Source organism: Cricetulus griseus, chromosome 10 (genome assembly GCF_003668045.3).
Source record: "Cricetulus griseus strain 17A/GY chromosome 10, alternate assembly CriGri-PICRH-1.0, whole genome shotgun sequence".
In the NCBI taxonomy this organism is placed as follows: domain Eukaryota; kingdom Metazoa; phylum Chordata; class Mammalia; order Rodentia; family Cricetidae; genus Cricetulus; species Cricetulus griseus.
Window position 1 is genome coordinate 23495405 of NC_048603.1, and position 24581 is coordinate 23519985.

Here is a 24581-nt window from a genome sequence, read left to right on the forward strand (position 1 = left end):
TAGCCTACAGGAAGACTGTATGTGCACTCCATCCTGAGGTCTTCATCTGAGTTGGGAGAAATCCCCACACATAGACGAGAGAACACAGTCAGAGTGGGAGTCCCTATTTCATAATGGTAAATATGTTTCTTTGTCTTCCTTCCCCATAATGAATCGCCCTGCTGCCTGCCTGGGTCTCCTCCCTCACGTGGTAGTTTTCTACCATACTGACTGAACATATCCTATTCTGCATTTGTCCTGTAAGAGCGAAAAGCCTAATCATGTTAAGATAGAATCTAAGGTAAGAGTATAGAATTGCTTCCTCCTGGCCTGGTAATTTGTGACATTTGATACTTTTCCATTTTATTTCTAATGTTTAAAGATCTTTGAAATTGCATAAGTGCCCCATAACCATAGCAGCTGTAAGCATAGCCCCGTTTTCAAACCTCAACTCCACCATTAAAGATATCTGACCTTAGGCAATTTACTTTAAAAGCAGATATGACAATAACAGGTTCTGTTTCACCGAGTTGTTATAGCTTTATATCGGATGTAATCACAATATGTTCATCTCAGTGGCTTATACATACAATGCCTAATGATATTAGCTGCTTGAAAATAAACCTTTTGCACAGACAGGGAAGTTATTGTTGTCCATCTGGTTCCAAGACAGGAGCAGAGAAGCCAAGTCCTCTGAGATCACAAAGCTAAGAGAAAAAGCCAGAAGGAAATGGGAACAAAAACGCTCCATAGTTTCTGGTTCCACTCAGTCTCTACAATATGCCCTGCCTCCCATTATAGAGACAGCATTCCAAAGGATTGCATCATTTGATGTCTATCTATAGCATCCAGTGGGGTCCTGTTCATCCTGGTTACAGCTTGCCCACTCCTGGACTTGCTTCCTGTTTCCCTTTGTGACTCAGAGGCTCTCTATTTTTAATAAAGACTGAAAAATGTCCATTGATGCCTGGTGCACAGCAGTGTCTGGGGGCTTGGGGGGGCGTTGAGTGTGTAATTATAACCCCCAGAGTGACAGAGGTGGTTATGCAACTGAATAATTGGGAAATTTCATTTCACGAGAATGTGAAATGATATGCCAAGCATTTCCTCCTCCTCTGACTGAGACAGGTGAGTGATCAGAACATCGGACAGGCGTAATCAGACGCCTCCCACCTCATGCCTGATTCACCGGCAGCCCTGGGAGTTTGAGCTTTGCCTGGGCATCTCCTTTGCTAGCAGAGGAAAGTACAATTAAGCATAGAAACGGAGATTAATGAGGTCATCTCTCTAGTCACCCACTTCTGAGTCTGGCTCCGGGGACTATCTGAAAGAGCCAAGCCTTGGAGCCAAATGTGCCTGCACAATGTCACTCAGAGGATACCCGTGGTCTTGAGAGCTTTCAGCTTCTCAGAACTTCCATTTTTTCTAATCTGTAAAGAGAAAATGATAGAGAGATACTGGATCAACATCTCTCTCTCTCTCTCTCTCTCTCTCTCTCTCTCTCTCTCACACACACACACACACACACACACACACACACACACACACACCGTATGTAAGCTAAGTGTCACAGATTAGAGTTGTCTGCTTCTGTCTCTGAGACCCTCACAGACTGCCTTTACCTCATACCCACTCCCTCATCTGTTAAAACGTTGCGTGATTGAATGAGGCTGAATACATATAAAGTGCTTGGATCAGCTCCTGATCCAAGACAAGGCTCCCTCCATATTAGCTGTCATATGACTAGCCTGGCACAAAGACAAGAACTCTGTGCGCAGCCAGGTTTGATGAAAATTGGGGGTGTGCATTCTACTACAATTGATACTTTGGAGCAAATACTTAAGAGGCTTCTCCTTTAATAACCATGCCCATGTCTTACATATGCTACACTTTCCCTCCACGTCTGTGCTAACCAGCGATACTCAGCCCAGCTTTTCCATTTTTGGTGCCCTCCAGCCACCACTCAGTTATAAGTAAATAAAGGGGGAGACTGAGTTTCACTCATTTTGCAATCAAGCAAGTACTAGGTGCGATAGATCATCTGTAAGCTAAGGAAGATTGTTAACCTGTGGAGATAGTATTGACATCTGCCTTCTGGGACATTTGCCAGAAGTCTAGGCTGTACTGGATCAGTACATGTCTTTGCAGACCTGCCTTAGACACAGCTACCTGTTATCACCAGGCTGAAAACTAAGCTGTTCTTGTCTAATAACTGGAAAATCTTGGCTTGGGTCTGGCCTTCTGGAATTCCCTACTAGTGTTTCTGATTCAAACTCAGTGAAATGAAAACACTTCAACAGGAGAGCTGAAGAAATTATTCTATACATCAGCCTAGTATGTATTTTTTTCTGGTTTTTCAAGACAGGGTTTCTCTGTGTAGCTTTGGAGGCTGTCCTAGCACTCACTCTGTAGGCCAGGCTGGCCTCAAACTCACAGAGATCCACCTGCCTCTGGCTCCTGAGTGCTGCAATTAAAGGCATGTGCCGCCTAGTATGCATTTTTAAGTGGGGGGGTTGTGTTTAGAAATAAGGATCAGAAAAACCTGTTCATTTGGCAAGTCAAAACCTGCTGCTCTTGAGTCTGGAAGAAAAACATACAAAGCAAAAGTTTCATCCCACCTCCTCCACAGATGCCTTACATGATAGGATAATGTCTTACGGATCTACACTTTCCATGTGTCAGAATGCTCTTGTATGCATCATATCTGTTGATCTCTACAAGAAATCCACGTCCTGATGCATATCTGTTAAAGCAGGTATATGAGGACAATTATCCTATTTATTAGAAGGAAGTCTTATTGTAACTTAAGAAAAACAGCATGTGAGAGAAAGACGCCTTGCCACAGGGTTCAAGCAGAGGGGTTTTTCTATTAGGGAAAGTGATCATAAAAAGGAGAAAGGGGCGGTGGGGAGATAAGCCACCTGGGACAGGAGCATCAGGAAAGAGGAAAGAGGGGCAGAGAGAGGGGGGGATGGGAGGTGGGCAGGGCCCTTTTCAAAGGGAACGCAGTGAATGTGCACAGGTGGTGCTCTTAGTGGCTGCAGCTGAGGGCGTATCCTGTCAGAACCCCAAGACCGGGTCAGTACAGCTGCCTGAATACTGACATCTATAAGACGGATTACTCCGAGATTTGGAAGAGCAATTAGGAACAACATTGCTTATGCCCTGCTGCCTCATGTGCAGATTTGTTTTATGGTATAGAAAACTCAAATATACTCAGAAGTAAATAGTATGGTCCCACGAACTTCTGAAGACCTCTCCACACAAGCCCAGCCTGTTCTATCAGTGTCTTCATGAATGCTGCCCATGGTCACTTCCCTCCAGGTATTTTGAAACTAATTCCACACATCTACCCAATTTAATCTGCAAGAATTTCAGCATATCTAAAAAATGGGGAGCTTCTAAATTAATCACAGAGCCTTTAGCACACTTTTAAAAAGCAAGCAGAAGTTGACCAAATCTGTCAAGCTACTAGGCTGTGTTTCCATTTACTAATGGATATTTATTTTTTTTAAAGTTTGCTTATTTGAAGTGAGAGCCAAAGTCTGTGTCCTGCCGTTACATGATAAATCTCTTAAGACATTTCTGAATCTTCACATTCTCCCTCCATTATCCTTTTTCTGGAAATATTTTGTAAGAGCCATCTGACTTTGGTAATGTCTCTGTCTTGTTTGTCAACTCATCCTCTGAAGCTATTGAACATATTTCTCTGTTCTTTGTGTGTTTTCATTGATTGCTCTGTGTTGAGGCTTGGTGAGATCCATTTCCAATGTTTTATGAAATGTTTAATTGGTTTCTTGACAAATTACTTCTAAGAGGTTATCATAACCTTTCATCTCTGTTTTGATGATGTTGGCAGCTGTTCATAATAGCCTATGTTCATTTATTTTATAGTGTGACACACTGATCTTATCAGCAGCCCATAATTTGTCATCTGGAATACACTATAAAAGACTCCTATTCTCCTTGTCACTTATGTGTCTCCTACAATGTAGCTTATAAAGCAAAGCAGATGGAGAGCCCCTTCCCTTTAGGTCTGCTCCATGCAAAGCTTACCGGTGGGTTTGTCCCTCAGCATCATCCCAGGTGACAGATGAGTTTGGTTCCCTAAGTCACTGTGAATTTATGTGTTTCAGCTTGTTTCCTGTGGAAATTCAGTTTGTCACATTTTTTTCAGCACTGCAAACCCACTCAAGCTTCTGACATAACCCGATAGACTTGTTCATGGTATAAACATATGTCTTTTTGTTTGTTTGTTTGTTTTTGTTTTTTGAGACAGGGCTTCTCTGTGGCTTTGGAGGCTGTCCTGGAACTCGCTCTTGTAGACCAGGCTGGTCTTGAACTCAAAGAGATCCGCCTGCCTCTGCCTCCCGAGTGCTGGGACTAAAGGCGTGCACCACCAATGCCCGTCTTAAGCTTATGAATTTTCTGTCCTAAAATACACCCGTTTCTGGCAAGGGTATGGATTATGTTTGTGGGAACTTGCGTTTGGAGTAGTGTATAGGAACTCTAACCTGTAAGTTGGAAGTGTAGGTTGGCGGGGGATTCCCACTGTTTCCAGGCTTTAAGAGTGAAGAGCTAGAAACATACAGTGTGATTTCAGTGATATTTCTGTTTCTTACTGAGAACCATGGGCATTTTTATGACAGCCTCTCATTTCACTACAAGCTGACCTCCACAGGGAGGCAGAATGACTTGAACTCTTCTTGACCCTCCTGGCCCTGTCTGCCAAGTACTGGGGTTACAAGTATATGCCACTAAGCCTGGCATGACCAGAGGTTTTTATAACTGTACCAGGCTTGTGCCTGTTTTCTGCTTTTCTCCTCCCCCAAAATTCTATTTTCAATGACCACAAATTACCCATTTGCTTCATCATGCAATTCACTTGTAATAGTCTGGATTAATGATGCAAATATTATCAACGATGGTATGATTATCATAATTGGGTTGTGGGTGTGGGGTAGAATTGTGTGTAAAGGAGGAGAGAGTACTCTTAGGTTCTTAGGTAATTAATATATGATGTGCAGCATATATTTTCTTCCCTTGGAAACCAAGCCGTCGGAGCATAAAGAAACATCCTTCATTTCTTTCTATAGATGCAATTAGTTCCATTGTGTGTGTTACTACAGTGTGTTCAGTGAGCACAATGAACACTTGGATCATTTCCACATTTTACTATCACAAATGCAGCTGAATGAATGACCTCGTGCCTCCACTGAGTCTTGAAAATAAAATGCAGAAACTGGTTAAATGTTTTCAGTCTTTGAATTTGCGGCATCCAACCATGTGTTCCGCAGAGCAGTTTGGTGCTCATGCTCATTGCTGAAGATGTGGAAATAACAATAGCCCCGATGCCAAGATAAGGATGTTCTGTGAGCGGCCCTGAAAGAGAAGCTGCCCACATCCAATACAAATGGAAGTCAGGACAAGAGGAAACTAACTGCAATAAGTCAGGCCTCCTACGTAATGTTTCCTCTACTGTCCTGTGGTCACTGGTAGTCACCTTTAATTCAGGGACAAGGGAACCTAGATCAAGTCCCTGTCAGCCCGTGTGACTGTCCATGATTAAGAGCTCAACGTCTTAGCTGTCTGACATGAAGCCTAAGATTTTCCCAGTATCCTTCCATTCATTTCTTCCTCATTGCCCAGTCAGGGAGAGCACAGACTCTTGACTTGATTTTGGGACATAAGCTTAAACCTGGGTTTGCCCCTAAGTGCAGTATAACCATCATGGTCAAGCGACTTAACAGGGTTTGTCTTGATTTCCTCATCTGTGAAATAAAGACTCAAAGTACCGCCTTCTGGTTAGATCTATAGTCTGGATTGAAATACTTAATATTTATATATTGCATCAAACAGAGCAAACATAGGCTGCCACCTGGGTACTGTATTTTTTAATACTCCAATGTGTTGGGTTAACAAATGGTGTCACAAGGTTCAGGCTGCCTTTGGAAAAAAAAAAAAAAAAAAGCCTTAGACTTACTTGGTGGCTCTCACACAGAAATTTATTCACTCACAATTCTATAGGCTTGGAAGTTAAAACATTGAGATCCAACAGGGTTTGGTAGCTGATGGAAGCATCATTCCGGCTTGCAGAGAACCGTCTTGCTGCCCTCCACATGGCTTTTAACCAGTGTGTCCACATAAGAAAGGGAAAGCAAAACTGGTTCCGTCTCCTCTAGTAAAGTCAGGAACTCAAGAGTCCCTCCCTCAAGGTCTCATTGAACCTTAACTTGTTCCCTAAGATCCTATTGGCAAAGACATGCCATCAAGCAGTAAGGTTTCAAGATTATGAATTTCTGGGGGCAGGGTACATGTTCAGTTCAAGACTGAAAGAATGTCCTGTCAGGCAGATGGAAAGCTTCCTGGATGCCTGCCACCTTCAGTCCATGGAGGTCACAGGTACTGTCAGATAACCCACCCTGGAGAAGACGGTTTGTGTGTACATAGCACCTGGGAGAACGGATACACATGCCTATAAGGGTGCCTCTGGGCATCCTCGGATAGCCCAGATGTGCCTTCAGACGAGACAATCATCTCTACTTTTCCCTCGAAGAGTCCCGGGGAAATCTCCCCCCACCTTCCAGACGTGCTTATCCGAACCCCGTGCTTCTCTTTGTCTCCTGTCAATCACAGCTGGAATACACGGCCCGCCTGGACTTCCTGTGGCGAGTACAGGCCAAAGAGGAGATCAACGAGATGAAGGAGCTGAGGGAACACAATGAGAACATGCTACGCAACATCCTACCCAGCCACGTGGCCCGCCACTTCCTGGAGAAAGACAGAGATAATGAGGTGAGCCCGGTTCTGACTCGATAGAGGAAAGAGGGATGGTGTGCAGCTGATAACTCTGACCCCGAGCTGTAAGAAAGCTCTGTTACACTCAGGGGACGTGAGAAAAAAGGACCATGCCTTCCACATGGCACCAAGCAATCCATATGTCTGATACTATGAAATTCACACTCTCCATTAAAGACTGGATTGGAATTTCAAGGTTTTCTATATGTGTGTGCATGTATTAAAATATATATAAATACATATTATATAATATATGATATATCATATGTATACATCGGGGGGAGAGAGAGAGAGAGAGAGAGAGAGAGAGAGAGAGAGAGAGAGAGAGCACTCTGACAATTCTAAGTGTATCCCCAAAATAATTGAAAAAAGGGTCTCAAAGTGATGAGATAGGTATGCCTTATTTATAGTGGCCAATAGTGAAAAGGTGGAAACAGCCCAAATATTCATTGATGCATGCATGAATTAAGAATATTTCATATAAACACATACACACCCAGAGAAAGAGAGAGTGACAAAGAGATAGACAGAGAGAGAGAGAGAGAGAGAGAGAGAGAGAGAGAGAGAGAGGATATTACTTATCTATGAGAAAGGATGTCCTGGAACACAGCATAGCCTTGTGGTAAGTGAAATAAGTCAATCACCAGAAGTACAAACACCATGTATGATTCCATTTCCATAAAATGTATATACATGTAGATCTCAATGCATAGACAAAGAGCAGAAATATAGTTGATGGGGATTGGAGGAGGGTAGAATGGGGAGTTACTGTAGCTCAGGTTTGCAAGCTGAGGACTATTCTATGGTGGTAGTGATGGTTACGCAACAAAGTGAATGTTCTTAATACCACTGAGTTAATGACTACAGGGCATAGAAGGTAAGTTGTGTGTGTATGATACATAAAATTATAGTCATAGTTATATGTGTGTGTGTGTGTGTGTTCACACAAATATATGTGTACATATATATGACATACATGTAGGTGTATAAGTGTACAGATAGGTTTACATGTGGGGAGGCATGTATATTCTTGGCACAATGCCTTGCATGTAATAGGTGCTCATTAATGGCTATTTTTCTGGGTATATCATGCTGAAGGTCCACTTAGGGAAACAACCATGATTGCCAAATCAAGGTTCTAGGAGGCTCTTGCCCTCTCCACAGGTTCTTCCAGCTTCTGGTGACCCCGCCCCCCCAATCTTCCTTCGACTATGGCAACATCCCTCTATCCTGTGTCTGCATCTTCACATAGCTCTTTTTGTGAAGACATCAGCTGTTAGAGCTAGGATTCACTCTAGTCCAGGACGGTTTCATCTTAGTTAATTATGTCTATAAAAATATCACTTCCAAATAAGATCTATTGTTCCAAGTGGATGCAAATTTGGTGAGAACACCACTCATTCACTCACTACAGGGATGAAAGGATACTGAGAACTATAGACAGGAATCTGGCTAGGGCCTGTCAGTCATGCCTACGTGGGCTTTGAAACAAACACATTAAGTGAAATGGGAGGCAAAGTTCTACACATAACCCAATCAAGAAGCTGCATGGATGAGAACATGGATCTACATATTATAAGCTCAAAGACTGGTCATAGGCCTTAAAATAGCTCAAGTAAAACGCTAATGGGAGGCCTAGAAGATGAGGAAGACAGAGAGAAGATGAGCTCCATCTGTGGGGGGTAGAACTAAATGACTCAAAAATGGAGCTGATGTGAGAAATGAAAACACTGAAATTACTGAGTTTACCCTCTAACTCTGTAGGGAAAGTTACTCAAGAGTAGGCATAATGGTGGGTGTGTCAAATACCAGAGGCTTAGTGTGTGAGAGTGCACTTGGGCAGACCTAGCACCATGGACAGACTCCCAGACCCCCAGCGGCCATCTGTGGACTCTGCCTCAAGAAGAAATCTCACAAAGATAAAATAATCTGGCGCTTCCTTTTCTCAAGATGGTGAGCTCAAGGATGCAGATCCGACTGACCTTAGTGACCTCTGAGCCTCACGCCTGGTCCTTGATCCCTTGCTGAAGCACTCAAACAAGACCAGCTGACCCTTGGAAAGTGGGTTCAAAGGCAATGTGCACTGACATAGGGCCTGGGCTGACACTGCCTTTCATTACAAGGTTTGCAATTAGCTCAAAAGAGGCTGACACCCCCTTCGAATAAGATTACAGAAGGCTGTCTCTTAGAAAAGCCTAAACCAGCTACCTGAGGGAGACCACTGGTTATTGATTTGCTGGCTTGTTTTAGTTTGTGGATGTGATGCCTTTGAGAACACAATTGGCCCAACTTACACCCTATTCATATTACCAGTAAAACTCTCAAAGGTGTTAAGGGTGTGACCCTTGCCTTGGGCGCTTAGATAACAGAACTGAGATAGTCCCACCCAAGCCACAGAAGAAGAAAACAGTAAAAGATACGGCATGATTGGATTGGATATCAAACTGCAGAAGCACTTGGCTCCTGGGGAGGGGCTCTTCAGCACAGATCAAAGCTACCAATTCTTCTCAACAGAGCAATTTTTATGGGGTTGTGTTTGGACCTGGTTTTCTTGAGACTTTGCTACAAGGGTTTTCTGACAGCTGCTAGCACAGAGAGAACGTGGCTGTGTCTTAATCAATTGTGGCCACCAGATGAAGAGACAGAAGCACAGGAACCTCCAAGGGGAATCCAAGCCAAAGACAAAAAGCTGCTTTTCAGTCATAACATCCAAACAGTGAGATGCCCGGGGAACGAAGAGAGAATGATGTCATCCTGAGAGGAAAGAAACCACCTGGAGATGTGTTAGACTCCAGGTACTCAGCTGGGATGTAGATCAAACCCATTGAGCAGGACCATAGACAGACTCTGAGAGAAGGTGACATTTGAGCAGAGGCTCTGATTAATGTTCCTGTCCTGCCTAGTCCCACAGCTGCTTTGTCCCAAATAAACACACAGACACTATATTAATTATTAAATTGTTGGCCAATAGCTAGGGCTTTTTATTGGCTAGCTCTGTATTAATTATTAACCCATTTCTGTTAATCTATGTATTGCCACTAGAATGTGGCTTACCCATAATCCGACATGTTACTATCTCAGCAGCATGGCGTCTCTCCGAGGCCTCTCTCTCTCCTCCCTCTCCCCAGCCTTCTCCTGGTCTGGTAGCCCCGCCTGTGCTTCTTGCCTGGCTATTGGCCAATCAGTGTTTTATTCATCAACCAATAAGAGAAACATACATACAGAAGGGCAGCCCCCATCATCTGACAGGTAAGGTTCTCAGGTCTCGGATATTCTTTCTCCCCTGGATTTCACTTGGTATAAGAAGCACAGGACTTAGTTACCAGCAGCCTGGGCACAGAGAGGACCGGACGACACAGTTCTCTGAGAAAAGAGAAGAGCAGTTTCCCCATGTTAACTCGTGGAATGGAGGAGGGGAGGGTGTTCAGAATCCTCTCCACGGTCCAAACCTGTACTTCCAACCCCCAGAGAAAGACGACAATAAACGATTATAGCTTTTCTATATCCATCTACCCTTCTACAGTTTACAGCATGCTTTTAGCTTCTTCAGACCCAGAATAGAAAGAAACAGATGGCTCACTGAAAACAGTTAATTAGAGTGAGTTAAATAAAGCAACCGTCTCTAAAGGTGGTGGGCAGGTTTCATGGATTTCTTCCTTAAGACTCTCTGGTATTTTAATTGCCCGGGTAGGATTAGGGATAAACTGGGCGCATAGCACGCATACCCTCCCACGGGGCCGTGGCACCCAGGTGAGGACTGCCAATGGTGGGGCGTGGGTGGTGCTAGGCGATCTGAGTGAGAAGAATCCATGAGGCCAGGACATGAGTTTCCTGGGAATCACATAAAGCTGGCTGTATTCCTCCACAGACCTCCTCGAGTGCTGTGCTGTGCTGTGCTGTGCTGGGTGTTGCTAAAGCAACTCTGGGTTGTTCTCACTTCTTCTAATCCAAAGGGATGGTAGATCTGCGACCTATTTGCCTCCACACCTGTAGCAGTGACCACGCCTTTTGGGCGTGGTTACAGGTGCAAACGGACATGACCAGTTAAAGGAAAAGGATCAGCGGACACATGGGGAAGGGCCTAGGCCTGGCCCAGGATGATGTGGTAGACTTTGGGGAGCCCCTTTTGAGGGCCTTACCGTGCCTGGGGAGTGGAGGGGGGATGGCTAGGGGCAGGTGGGATGTTGGGGGGAGGGGAGGGAGAAGGAGAAGGTATTGACATCTGAAGCAAGCTTGTTCCTAATTTGAACTAATAAAATATAAAATTTTTAAAAAAAGAAAAGAAAAAGGATCAGGGCTGGGAAGGTGCTTTGGGTCCTGGGGGGCATCTAGGAGTCAGGGTCTGCAGATCTTCTCCTTAGTTCTGAGAAGTTTGTTAGGGTCCTCTGATTCTCCCTTTATCTTTTTAGTGGAGTCCATTGTATATTAACTTGAATTATCTCACTCCGCATGTGCCATCTTGCTTTGCCTGTGTTGCTAAGTGGGGAATCAGGAAAGAGGTAGCAAGACCTCTTGGGTCGGTGTGTTCCTGTTTTTGTTTTCTTTTGTCTTGTGTTTTTTTTCCATTGCTGTGATGGTCTGCCTGTGTACCCAAGCATCTTAAGAAAGGACATGGCTGTTTTGCCTCTGATTTCAGGGTTTTCAGTCCACTCTGATTGTCCCCATGACTTCCAGGCCTGTGGTGACACAGAGGGTCATGACAGAGGCATGTAGCAGAGCGGAGCTGCTTACTTCTGCAGCTAGGAGAAAACAAGAAGTGGGTAGCAAAGGATAAGACACATGTCTGGGTACATCCCCGCTGGCCTACTTCCTACTCTCTGCAATGCAAATCTATCAAAACATTAACCCATCAGTTAAGTTATCACTCTCAGCAGCCAGTCATTTTCCCAAATCCTGTTAGCTGGCAGCAAAGTCTCCCAGTACATGAGCCCATTACGGACAGTTTATATTTAAACAACAATGGGCAGCAATCGTGCAAAGCTATTCCCACCCCATCTCCAAAGTGACACGTGTGAAAGCAGTTACCAGGGCCAGTGACAGGCCCACAGCCAGCTGCAAAGCTGCAGAACCAATAGCAGACTGGAGTGGAGCATTTCAGTGTGACCAGGCACAAAGCAGAGAAACAGCCAGCACCCTTTCACACTTGAAGGGATGAAGGTCCAACGTCCACTTTGCTGCCTAAAGTCATGTGACCACATTTGCAGGGTTTGTTGGACCCAGAAGTGAAGTCCAACTCTGGGAGATGCACCCCACAGAGTCACTCACAGGACACAAGTTCCATGCAAAAGCAAAAGGATTTTATTCCAACGCATTGGGGTCGTTCCCCGGGAAGATAATGGCCCTGAGTTCCCAAAGCAGGCGTTTTTTATGTCTTTTTGGTCATTAGGCAGGAGTGTGACAACATATTGATTAGCTATAACATACATGAGTCATTTACTGATTGGTTGGGAACTGAACTTACAATTTTTCCCACGAGGGGTTTGGAATGTTATTTTGGTTTTTGCACCTGCAAGGCCATGAGACCACAGCTAGTGGATTTTCCGGGAACAGAGTGACTTATCAAATACACGCTGGTGGGTATCAGGCTAGGCTTGAGTTGGGGTCTTTCAGGTTCATCATCTGTGTTTCCACATTCATTTCCCTGATCTCCTGGAGGAAAACTTCGCATAAAACCTTCCACGTCAGCTGGGTGGTGGTGGAACACACCTTTGATCCCAGCCCTTGGGAGGCAGAGGCAGGCAAAGCTCTGTGAGTTCAAGGCCAGCCTGGTCTACAAAGCAAGTTCCAAGACAGGCTCCAAAACAATACAGAGAAACCCTATCTCAAAATAACAACAACAACAACAACAAATGTTCCATCTCATCTAATTGGGGAGGATATAGAGATATAGAGAGAAGAGCCACAGTAACTGTGCCATGCATTACTGATGCTGTTTCCTGAGGATTCATCCATGCCCAGTATGAAGAATATTTCTTCTCCCGTGTGGCAAACCCAATAGCACGGGTTCCTCTTCCTGTCCCTCATGAAGATGGAGACACACCACCCTTCATTTGCTCTGTCAGTCAGTGAGTAGGAAAGCCAAGCCTTTCCCCTTCCAACTCCTGAAAAGAAACCAAGGATCCCATTTTGGTCTCCTACACATGTAACCCATCATCACCTGAGAGCCCATGCCTGTGGATTTGTCTTCATGCCTATCAGCATCTCCTTGATGCCCTCCCCACCACTTAGCACCTGGCCAAGAGGAAAAGTGGCTCCCAGCCATGTCTTCCCATTCCTGTAGATGCAATAGCCAAGAGCTCAACTGAGTCCGTATTTCCAAGTTCAGTTTTTTCTGTCTAACATGGATTCTGCCCATGTTAAATCAACTTTCCATTCAAATAACGAGCTAAAGCGGTTCCCAGTTGTAATAGTTGTCTCTGTTTATCATGGCTAGTATTGCCATCACTCCTAAATGAACACATTATTATTAATGCCACCATTAGTAGTGAGCTTGGGCTCTGGGGTCAGAAGATTCCCCATTATAAATTCCTGCCCTGACCCTTAATAACTGTGTTTTGAGCAAAGCACTTAGCCTCAACCTCTCTCATCCCTCGAATGATACAATAAAGACCTTAATTATATCTGCCTCAAGCAGTTATTGTGAGCATTAAGTAAGATGATGTAGGCAGTGTTTTGTGATGCTCCTGGCACATAAGTGCTCAACGAAAATCGCTGGTGGTAGCATGACTTTATTTTTTAAGACATCAGAGCAGCAGCAGGAAGGATAGCTTAGTAGGTAAAGTATCTGCCATGCAAGTGTGAGGAACAGATCTTGGGCACGGAGCACCCACATAAATGCCAGATAGACATGATGGCAAAATTACAGCACTTGGAAGGCAGAGAGAGGGGATCCCTGGAGCACCCTGGCTAGTTAAACTAGACACATTGCTGATCTTTCAGTGCAGTTGAGAGAACCAAGCTCAGCGGAGAAGGGAGAAACTGCAAACATCAGCCCCATGCCTCTACACACATGTACACACAGCACGTCCACAGCACACAAACATGTACATCCAAATGCACCATGCATGCAAACATCTATGAACACCACATATACACAAACACATGCAAAATAAAATAAGAAATCAGAGCATTCTGAATGTTGGCAAGACTGAGAAATGAAAAGAAAGAGAACGCTGTGGGAGGGACTGGGATACATGAGAACTCCATTGGCCAAACACGGTTTAAGAAGCCCTGGTGGTCACTGGCCCTATTGAACTGTGTGCAGATGAACCAGCCAGATCCAGCCCAGCCTCTCATATGCCATATGGTGGTGTGGGTGGGGGAGAGATGCCCTCCCCCTCACACCCTTGCCACCTCTGGCAGGTGGGAGAGCTGGCTCTGAGGTCATAAGAGCAGTAGAACCGGCCCTGCCCCTTGCTCTTCACCGCGAGGGGCGAACTAGCCAGGGCAATGCTGGAGAGCTCACCCTGGCTGTGAGGACAGGGGAGAGCTGATGGGCTGACCAAGCCTGCAACTAAGCAGGCCCCAAACGAGGAGAACGAGTTGGCCATCCCAGCATCTACCCCTTGTATGATATGTGGGAACACATGAAGGGGCCGGCCCTACAGACCTAAAACCGCAGGATCTCCATGACCCGGGGTAACAACAGCATATCCAAGGGGAGTCCCAGCGGGGACCCAATATTTATAGTGCAGCAGAAGCTAGAGGCCTTGAGCCAGACCAACGACACTTTGCAAAGAACACTTGCAAGTATAGATATATGGACAAAAGGGTTTACTAGGTGACTCACAGTGGCAGCTTCCAAAACAAGATTTTTTTTTCCTTTCTTTGCTTTTTTCTTTTTTTCTCTTCAATTTTATTTATTTATTTATTTATTTATTTATTTATTTATTTGGTTGGCGAGCATGCAGAGGACCAATACAAAGAAACAGAGAAATGAATGGGATGGAGATGATGATTAATAAATCATAAAAAATAAATAAATAAATAAATAAATAATAAAGAAGTAAAAAAATAAAAAAAACTGAAAGAAAACAGGGGGCAGCCATTTTACAGAGTGGAGGCATTGTAACGTAGGGAATAAAAAGAAGTTGGCTATGGAATATATTTCAGAGGGTAAGATTTTCTCTTTTCTAGTTTTAAGTAGAAATAGAGGCTGTGTGGGCTGAATTGTGCACCCTCAAAATTCGAGTGTGAAATTCCAACCCCAAGGACATCTGACTGTAGTTGTCATAGGAGAGGCAGTTGTGTTAAAACAAAGTCATGCAGGTGTCCTGGTACAGTCTCACAAGCATCCTCATAAAAAGAGATCAGAACCCAGGATAAAGAACTCATGGGTAGGGAGATGGGCGTGGCCGTGTGAGTAGAAGAGCCTCTGAAGTGCCTTCATCTCAGGCTCCCAGCCTCCAGAATGACAAGAAAATCCATTTCTTTTGTTTAAGTAACTCCATGATAGGAGCCTTCACAAAATAATGTTATAGGTGATTAAGCAGTAGAGACTTTTTCCCAAAACAAACAAACAAAACAGCCATTTGGAGGATAAGATTCTTTGAACTTACTTACACAAGTTCTCTGATTCACGAAGCAGAATTAGGTTCCTTCCATGCAACCATAGCTGCCCAAGGCCAAAGTGACAGGGTCCCCTCCCCCGTAGGAAGCCATTGGCTGCTGCTCTCCTCTGCTGTGCAACTGTGACCAGCCAGCCCCTTCGGATGAAAACTAAATTAATTCACACTTCAAACCCGGGATTGGTCATGAGTCAATGACAGTGTCTTTCTCGGACGTAGAACTTGACAGAGGAAGTACACGTGGATACGTGGACTAAAGGAACCCTGGAACCTTCTACCCTGTCTCTTCCACTGTCAGCTACGTGACGCAAAACAATAATGGAATTCCCCTGTCTCATTTTACTTATCTGCGAAATGAGGACAATAATTAGAAAACGTTGCGGGATTGTTAAAATTCACCAGGTTCACGTGAAAGTACTTCTTAGTACTATTTCCTGAAAAGACCAAGAAGTCGTTAACTCAGTAACCGGTTCTGAGTGTTTGCGTAAGGTTTACGTCACATTTCAGGACTGCACTGAACGCACCAAGATGAATGGTGTATGTGTGTATCTTTCCCATCATGAGATTTATGTTTAAAGGAAGAGTTAGGTGTTAGACACCAAGGCAAGGAGTGTGTTACAGAGCTGCCTGTGGTTCTGTGAGAGCACTAAGCTCAACATCAGTCAAGAGCCTAGAAAGTTTCCACAAAACACATCTCTACCTGATAGGTGAAGATAGAAAACAAGGAGCTAATCTCGGGCAAGACTGAAATTTCTCATCACTGTATAGGTGGTAAAAATGGATGTATTTATATGGTGAGATGGAAACTATTTGTCTCTTCATTTGACTCCTTCTGAAAGCAAACCTTGGAAACTAGAACTTAAGAGGCAGCAATGTCCCTGACAGAGATCCTAAGAAATACGGAATGGAAGAGAAAGAAAACACTGATATATGTCTCATTGTTGGGTAGATCAGCTACCTAGGTGGGCAATGGAAGCCGATTCTGAAAGTTCAAAATTACATGATTCTCGGAGAGAAGGGGAAGGGTACAGAACACCACTTCCTATCCGTTGTTTGTGGAGACCTGTGGTTTAGGGATATCAGCCCCCTGCCTCTTCAAAGCTACTGGTCACATGGGAAGAGTGCCCTCTGGTGGCTAAAGAAAAAACTCACAAGACCCACAAGTGTTGGCAGTTGAGTAGGGTGAAACAGTCTCAAGGAGGAACCCTGTAACAGTATCTAAAACAGGATTGGGAAGTAGAAAAGAAGGCTGTCCATGTAACCCAGTGGGCGAGCACAAACATGCAGGGCTCTGAGTTCAGCGCCAATACAAAAACAAAAAGGAGAGAGGCCTTGGTGATTTAGGAGCCCGAAGAATTGGGGACGTGTAGACCCTTAGATTAAAGAGGTGGGTGGCAGCGAGGCCATGAAAATGTGTTGTGATGTGGTGTGAGAACTTTAGAGGGAAACCTGGGACACTGGAGGGCTTTAAGGATGGAGGAGTGTGTCAGCATCCAATGTCATACATACCCCTTTAAAAAGATCACTCTAGGTGGCATAAGGAGAATGCCTTTGAGTAGAGCAAGGCTGGAGGACCTCAAGTTGGAAGCTTTTCTATTGGTGGCCAAGAAAGACACTGCAAAGAGCCTTGCTTTTAAAAGTAGCAGCAACATGAAAATGAGATCAACAAGGCAGGACCAAGAGTCAAAGATAACGGATGCTCCCTTTGTTGATTTCACGGCTCTGGCGCCTCTAGTGGCAGAGAATGAAGAAACAGATGAAGTCTTAGCTAGAAAGAGATACACGCTAAGTGTGCAGCATCATAGTTTAAAGAGTGTGAGAATGATCCAGGGTATCAAAGCCCAAGAACTAATCTAGAAATATGAATTTGGAAACGGCTATGTGTGGGTGGAGGAGAGATTGAGCATAAATGAGCTCTGTCAAGTGAGGTTGTCCAAGGTGAGCCATTCACTGAACTGCAGACATGTTTAAAATACAAGGAAGGTTTTTCAAAAATAAATCCTTAAAGGGGGAAAGCATAAAAAAAGGAGATATTTCACAGAAAGTCAGGAGACACGAGATCCTGAGTGGCCAGCATGCCGAGCTACGTGGCTGCTCAGTACGATGGAAACCGGCGCATGTGCAGTGATGTTTCCCAATTTAGATGTCTTTCTCTCCCTTTGTTTCATTCCACCCTGAGATGTGAGCAGCAATAGACAGAGGAGAAAGACAGCTTACAAAGGATGGGAACCAGGAGGAGGAGGGACCTGTTAACAGGCACAAGTGTCTACAAGATCCAGGGTATGCTGTCCTTTCTCTTAGGAAAGGTGGAGAGTGGAGACCAGCATGGAGAAGGCAGGAAGGAGTAAGACATAAGAAAAGAGAGGGTTGAAGGAAAAAAGATGAAATGATTACGTACACATACGCATGCATGGAGACTAAATCCAGGGAGAGTTACCACCCAGCCTCAGCTTCCCTGGTGAGTCGGCAGAAAGACCATCTATGGAAGAGGGTGATGTGGTGGATTAAGCGAAGGAGAATGGTGAAACTCTGGACCAGTCATTGAGAAGAACAGAAGGATTGGCCAAGGACGAAGGCATGAGGTTCAGAAGTGCTGGCTCAGCTGATGTTGACGACCACATGATGGTGTGATCATGATACAAGGGACGAAACACTCTTGTTCCTCCCAATTTCCTAAGGTATATTTTTCTTGGCATACCCTAGTAACTCACTTCTTCCAACACTAGGCTCCAACTTCTATTCTCCCTCACCTCCCCAAAATACCATCTTATCAATCCGTCAAGGGTTAATTCATGAGGACAGAGCCCTCATGGTACGGGTTACCTCTCAATGACTAGATCCATCAGCCAGGGACCAACTCTAACAACGAAGCGGTTGGAAGGCTCTTCCTGTCCAAACAATGACAACCGGATTAGTGTGGTTAGTAACAAGTTCCAAGAGAGCTAGCTAGCTGCCTTGCTCCTCCTGGACACATCTGGGAAGAGCCACCTTTGAACCACAAAGTGCCTCTTCATTATATACAATCTGCCAGGTACTTACAAGCACCCAGAACGTGAGAAATAACTTTGTGATTAGAGTCAACCCAGACTTACTGAGACACGCAGTGCTAACACGTGTTGCCTGAACTCTAATTGTTTGTCCTGTCACTGGATTCCTGTCGGCCAGGTCCTTGCATACAGGTAGCATGGTTGCAGACCTTGAGCTCTCATGAGCATCTATCTCTACCTCCTCTCTAACCCAGGAGCTGTACTCGCAGTCCTACGACGCTGTTGGGGTGATGTTTGCCTCCATTCCCGGATTTGCAGACTTTTACTCTCAGACAGAAATGAACAACCAGGGTGTGGAATGTCTACGCCTCCTGAATGAGATCATTGCCGACTTTGATGAGGTAAGTCTAAGCACCAGAACTCCAGGCCGTATTTCAAGCACAAACATGTATTAGATTATTTGATTTTCGCAATCAATGTCCATCTGAATAAATCGGTGTCTTGATAAATGTATAATATATAGCCTAGTTAATATTTAGAACAGGCCAGGTGGTGGTGGCGCACGCCTTTAATCCCAGCACTCGGGAGGCAGAGGCAGGTGGATCTCTGTGAGTTCGAGGCCAGCCTGGTCTCCAGAGCGAGTGCCAGGATATATATATATATATATATATATATATATATATATATATATATATATATATATGATATATATATCAGCTAATAAATGTATAAAATATAGACTAGTTAAGTCAATCAACATATTCATCACTTCTGCATTTCAGTAAAAACAGTTAAAATGTAACCCTAAATGTCTTAGGGTTCCTATTGCTGTGAAGAAACACCATAACCACGGTAACTCTTGTAAAGGAAAACATTTAATCCAGGTGGCTTTGCTTACAGTTCAAAGGTTCTGTCCATTATCACACACAGTGGTGTACAGGAAGACATGGTGATGGAGAAGAATCTGATAGTCTTACGTCTTGCAGGCAACAGGAAGTGGTCTGAGTGTTACACTGAGCGAAGCTTGAGCAGAAGAAACCTCAAAGCCCACTCCCACAGTGACACGCTTCCTCCACTAAGGCTGCACCTACTTCATGAATGCCACACCTCCTAATAGTGCCGCTCCCTTTGGGGGTCATTTTCTTTCAAACAAAGTTTTGCATATTATAATTCCATATATATGTGAAATCACAGAGTGGGTTCAACATAAATCAGACACCACCACATCTCACCCCTATGGCTTTACTATTCAGACTGTAAGTCACTTTCATAGAAGGAGACACGGCTAGTGCATTAGTTAGGAGGCATGGTTGGGGCCTTGTAAGTTGTGAGGAGGAACTCTCTAGTGACAGTGTGTCTTCTAAAGTGGGCTACACATTTATGATAGAAACCTTCTTTTGTATCCTGCTGGGTTTCCAGGACCTACTACTGAGCCTAGTACATTTAGAGACATTGTCTCAGGCTTGGAGAACAACTAACCTAACACATGCAAGGCTCTGGGTTCAAGCTCAACCCCCATGATTGGAGAAAAAGGAAGAGGAACTGGACACTGGTTAAGTGAAAGAACCATCTTTAGTTTCTAGTTCTGGAGGGTAGAAGTCTAAGATCAGGCAGCCTCGTATTTTGAGGACTCCTGCTACCTTGCAACTTGGCTCTTAGCTAAGTAGTTCTAAAGAAAACATAGAAGGACAGCATCTGCCCAGCCACAACCAGCAGGAAGCCAGGAAAATTCAGTTGTATGGCGGTAGAGTGAGATGGGCAACTGAAGACCTTCCCAAGACCTTCAAGCTCAACTATGCACACCTGAGGGACAGCTAAAAGACCAGACATGTTTTGTGTGTGTCTTTGAGAAGTCATCAGACACACAAGTATGCAGACCTTCATGCCTGAACTCATGTCTGTTCCATATATCACATCTACCTATGCATGTCCAGCACTTGAGACCCTATGAATTTTAATGTTTTTAAAGGGAGGCGAAGAGTTGGAGAACTAAAAGATGCTAACATCAAGGTCTTGGCAGAACTGTGTTCCTTCTAGAGCACTGGTTCTCAACCTGTGTGTTGTGACCTATTTGGGTCATATATCAGGTATCCCGTGTATCAGATATTCACATCATGATTCATAACAGTAGTAAAATTACAGTTATGAAGTAGCAACAAAAATAATTTTGTTATTGGGGTCACCATGCCATGAAGAATTGCATTAAAGGATTGCAGCATTAGGAAGGTTGAGAAACTCTGATTTATAGGCCTTTTTAAAAAAAAAAAAAAAAAACTTTCCATGGCACACGAATTCCTTGGTTCATGGCTTCTTCCCATTTCTGTAAAACCATCAATCACATAATCCTGATTTTTTCTTCTCTCCCCAGTATCTCCTGCCCTTGTTCTTCTGCCCTTTACTTATGAGGGTACTTATCATGTGATATAACCCCAGGTTAATTCCCATCCCAAGATCCTAATCCTAATCTCACCTTTAAAGTCCCTTGTCCATGAAAGATAACATGTGAATTCCAAGGATTGGAAACTCGGTAGGTTTCCTGACCCAGGGGCATGGTTCTGTCCACTGAAGTTACTAAAGACTAAAGTATTCTTTCCTTTACACTGATATCTAAATTTCAGGTAACATGTAGGAAATGTAAAGACTGGCAGCTTTTCTTTAGTGCATTCATTCATTCATTCATTCAGCGCTACTGTGCTCTAGGTTCTGAGCGGTAAACAGAATTGGAGATGATACCTACCACCAAAGTCTTCCAGCCAAAGGAAGATGACGGTCAGTAAGCAAAGTTAGAGCTACATCTAAGGAAGGGAGGTAACACGGGGCAGCGAGCGATCAAGGGCTGTGTGAGAATGGAAGCCGTGTTCCATTTAGATGGTGGCCTTGAGGCAACGGAGAGTAGATTAGTGTCAGGCAGGATGAGAAGGAAGAATGGGAGTGGCCACGCCATCATCTGAAGGAAGAGCAAGTGGCCCATAGGTCTAAGACAACACTCCTGAGATAGAACTTGTGTCTTTGTTCAAAAGTAAGCAAAGAGGTGAGGGGCTAGAGTAGGGCACAGAAACAATAAGGGCGGGATCCTGGGAGGGGTTAGTGGTCATGGAAAGCCATGCTGGGCTCAGTGAAAACTGGCTTAGCCCTGGGTAGAGCTAGAAAGCACTGAAGGGTTTTGCACCAGGCACCGGCATGATCTGACTGGCTCAATTGATATCACCTGGCCGCTACGCTGAGTGAGAGGAGGCAAGGACAGTAATGGGTACAGCTGAATGCTAACAGCGGCTTAGGGTAGGGTACTGCCAGGGAGAAGGGGGAGTTGTAACATCCTAAGTATATGTTGGGAGTAAACCCCAAAAGATTTGTTGACTGACTAGGGAATATTTTTTATTTCTTATTTAGGCTTATCACATATCCTCGGCTATTCACTTTAACAGTCAAGAGCATTTAGACACACCCCTCTGACATTTAGCAAGTACTTATAAACATGGATTGACTGATTGAATGCATGACCCTCCAAGGGAAAACGAAACACTTAAGATGCCCAACCGTTGTTGTAGTCAGACCTTTCTCCATAGTGAACCGAGGAGAGCAGATTTTCAGGAGCCCCAAGCCACTATAGGGCCCCACACAGCAGCTGTGTAAACACAAGGAATAACAGCATGACCTGAATCTATTGCAGCTGCTTGGGGAGGACCGGTTTCAAGACATAGAGAAGATTAAGACCATTGGTAGCACGTACATGGCCGTCTCAGGACTGTCACCAGAGAAACAGGTAAGGTCTCCTTGGACTCAGCTACACCTGTGCATGTGCCTGATTGTGCTGAGGGTGGCTTCAAGAACAATGGAGGGAAATCTAAACTGGACTGTCATGGTTATAGGATGTACATTCACCCTTGACAAAAGAGGTTTGCTGAATCATGAGAAGCTGTTACTCTGTTAAAAAAAATCTTCTGGGCTTCATTCTGAATCTCTCTGTTCACCTGAACAAAGAAACCTGTGCCAAGAAATACCTTGGTTCTGATTTAGCTGTGGGTAACACACACACACACACACACACACACACACACACACACACACACACACACAAATCCCTAGTACTTATCCATTTCCTTATTCTTGCTTTCATTTTATCCTTCAAAGGCTGTGTGGTGGTAGTGGTAGCTTTATAAAATACTGGGCTATATGCTAGGCACCAGTGTTAATGAGGGTACTAACTTCTACCTTCCAGGGCTAATGGGTGAGTAATCTGAGGACACTTTCATGTCCCCCATATAAAGCCAATAATCTTGGGAGTATCAACAGATATTATGGGAGTTTGAGTCAAAGTCACTGGGGGGGATGGAATCCCCATTAAAGGAAGACACTCTAAGTCTTCCAAGAGTGGTCCTCAATAGCAGGCCTTAGAAAACAAGCGCCCCCAGGCCACATCTGACCCAACAACCACATTTGTAAATAAAGTTTTATTGTACACAGGCATTCCCATTTGTTTCTATTTTACCTTTTGCTCCTTTACAACCAAAATGACGATGCTGAGTAGTTACAAGGACCAGATTTATCTGCTGCTCGGCCTTTGGTTGAACTACCCAGCCTCTGTAGGGTGCCAAATCCTCTCTCTCACACAATCTCATTCGACTGTGAAGAGGTGGACAGGGCCATCAAGCTTCACCTCACTTTACAGATCGGGAAACAGAGAGGAAGAGACTCACTCTGCACTTCCCTGGGGGGAGGGGTTCACAGATATGCACGGGAACACCCCATAATGGGTTCCCAGGAAACAAACTTATGGACTGGAAAACCTACAGGTTCAAGGATAGGACCATCTACACATGGGCATTGATACAAATGCATGAACCCCAGTGAGCATACGCGGGAATCCATAACAGGGCAGGGTTCCTAGACAAGAGTAGATGTGAAGGGAAGGTGTGACGATGACCACACACTATAGCGTTAAATGAATCTCCGCTGGTCTCGTGCCTCTGGGATACCGATGGCTTGAAGGTGTAGGGGCTCCCTTGCATGGCTATTTTTTCCTAAGGAATGTGCACTTGGGGTTAGACTGTAAAACCTCAGCTGAAGACATCAAATGCTTGTAACCCTGAAGGAACCCTTCTCTCATATGTTCTCCAGCAATGTGAAGATAAATGGGGGCATTTGTGTGCCCTGGCTGACTTCTCTCTCGCCCTGACCGAAAGCATACAGGAGATCAACAAGCACTCATTCAACAATTTTGAGCTCCGAATTGGTGAGTCGCAGCTAGAGGTAGAGGCCTCACTGAGCCAAGTGTCTTTGTTTGTTACCTCAGCCCCTCCCACGTCCTGGGCATCAATCCAGGAAGGCTTTCTCTTGCAAAATGCATGAGGTTCTATTATGACCCTGACAAGGACAGGCACGGAGTCAACTCAGGCCTCTCTGGGCTTCCTCATCCAGGATGCTGGCAGCAAGGCAGGATCCTGACCCATGCAGAAACACAAAGCAAACACTAGGCCGGCCTCTTCTCCACATGCCCGTGTAGTGCAAGCTTAGAAAAGCAGCTAATGCCCCAAGAGCAAGCTTAGAAAAGCAGCTAATGCCCCAAGAATCACATGCTTCTGACTTTGTCCTGTTGCTCAAAGCTGGTAGTCAATGAGTTGCTTGCTGCTCCTTCTGGATAACACCTCAGACAACAGCAGGATTCTACCTCTGAGGCTATCACATCCCATACTGAGCCAGAGACAGGCAGAAAGCAACAGTTTCTCAGCCACGCAGTCTCCTTCCATCGCAGGGACAGACACTCCCTGGGCAAAGTAGCCACACCATAATCACTGCAATTGAATAAAATCGTTCGAGTTTGCATAATTTGTTCATTCCTCCTCCATCTCCTCTGGGCTGCCAGGAGCCTCCAGGGGTCCAGCCTGACAGCCCAAGCTCTAGGTCACATTTGCATTTTGTAGATGAAGAAACTGGATGGATCCCAAACCAGACACCACTCGCCTAGCATCACATCAGAAGGCCAAGCAGCGGTGGCAGTGGCGGCAGCTCCAGGAGGCCTGACTCTGAGATAAACGGCATCCTGGCTACCGAGGGGCAGTTGCAAACAGCTGCTGTCCTCATGCTGTAAACGTCCTGTCACTGACAGGCTATTTTACTTCATTAGACTCTCCCTTAGCAGCTTGCAGGAAAAGAATGGGGGTTAAAGAAATAGCAATATCTGTTCCTCAGATCAGAGAAATGCCTCCCGATTTTGTCCTTTGAAACAAGGCTTTTTATTGATGGTTTTGAT

The 24581-nt window shown here is 44.7% G+C and overlaps 1 protein-coding gene across 3 annotated transcripts in view; it reads left to right on the forward strand.

Moving 5' to 3' along the window:
- Positions 1-24581, forward strand: part of LOC113837458 (adenylate cyclase type 8) — a 210738-nt gene that overhangs the window by 183169 nt on the left and 2988 nt on the right. For all 3 annotated transcript variants that reach the window (XM_035449645.1, XM_035449646.1, XM_035449647.1), the window contains 4 exons: positions 6616-6774; positions 18586-18732; positions 22002-22094; positions 23450-23564. In XM_035449645.1, the coding sequence (XP_035305536.1) occupies positions 6616-6774; positions 18586-18732; positions 22002-22094; positions 23450-23564 (514 nt within the window). The remainder of the gene's footprint in view (positions 1-6615; positions 6775-18585; positions 18733-22001; positions 22095-23449; positions 23565-24581) is intronic.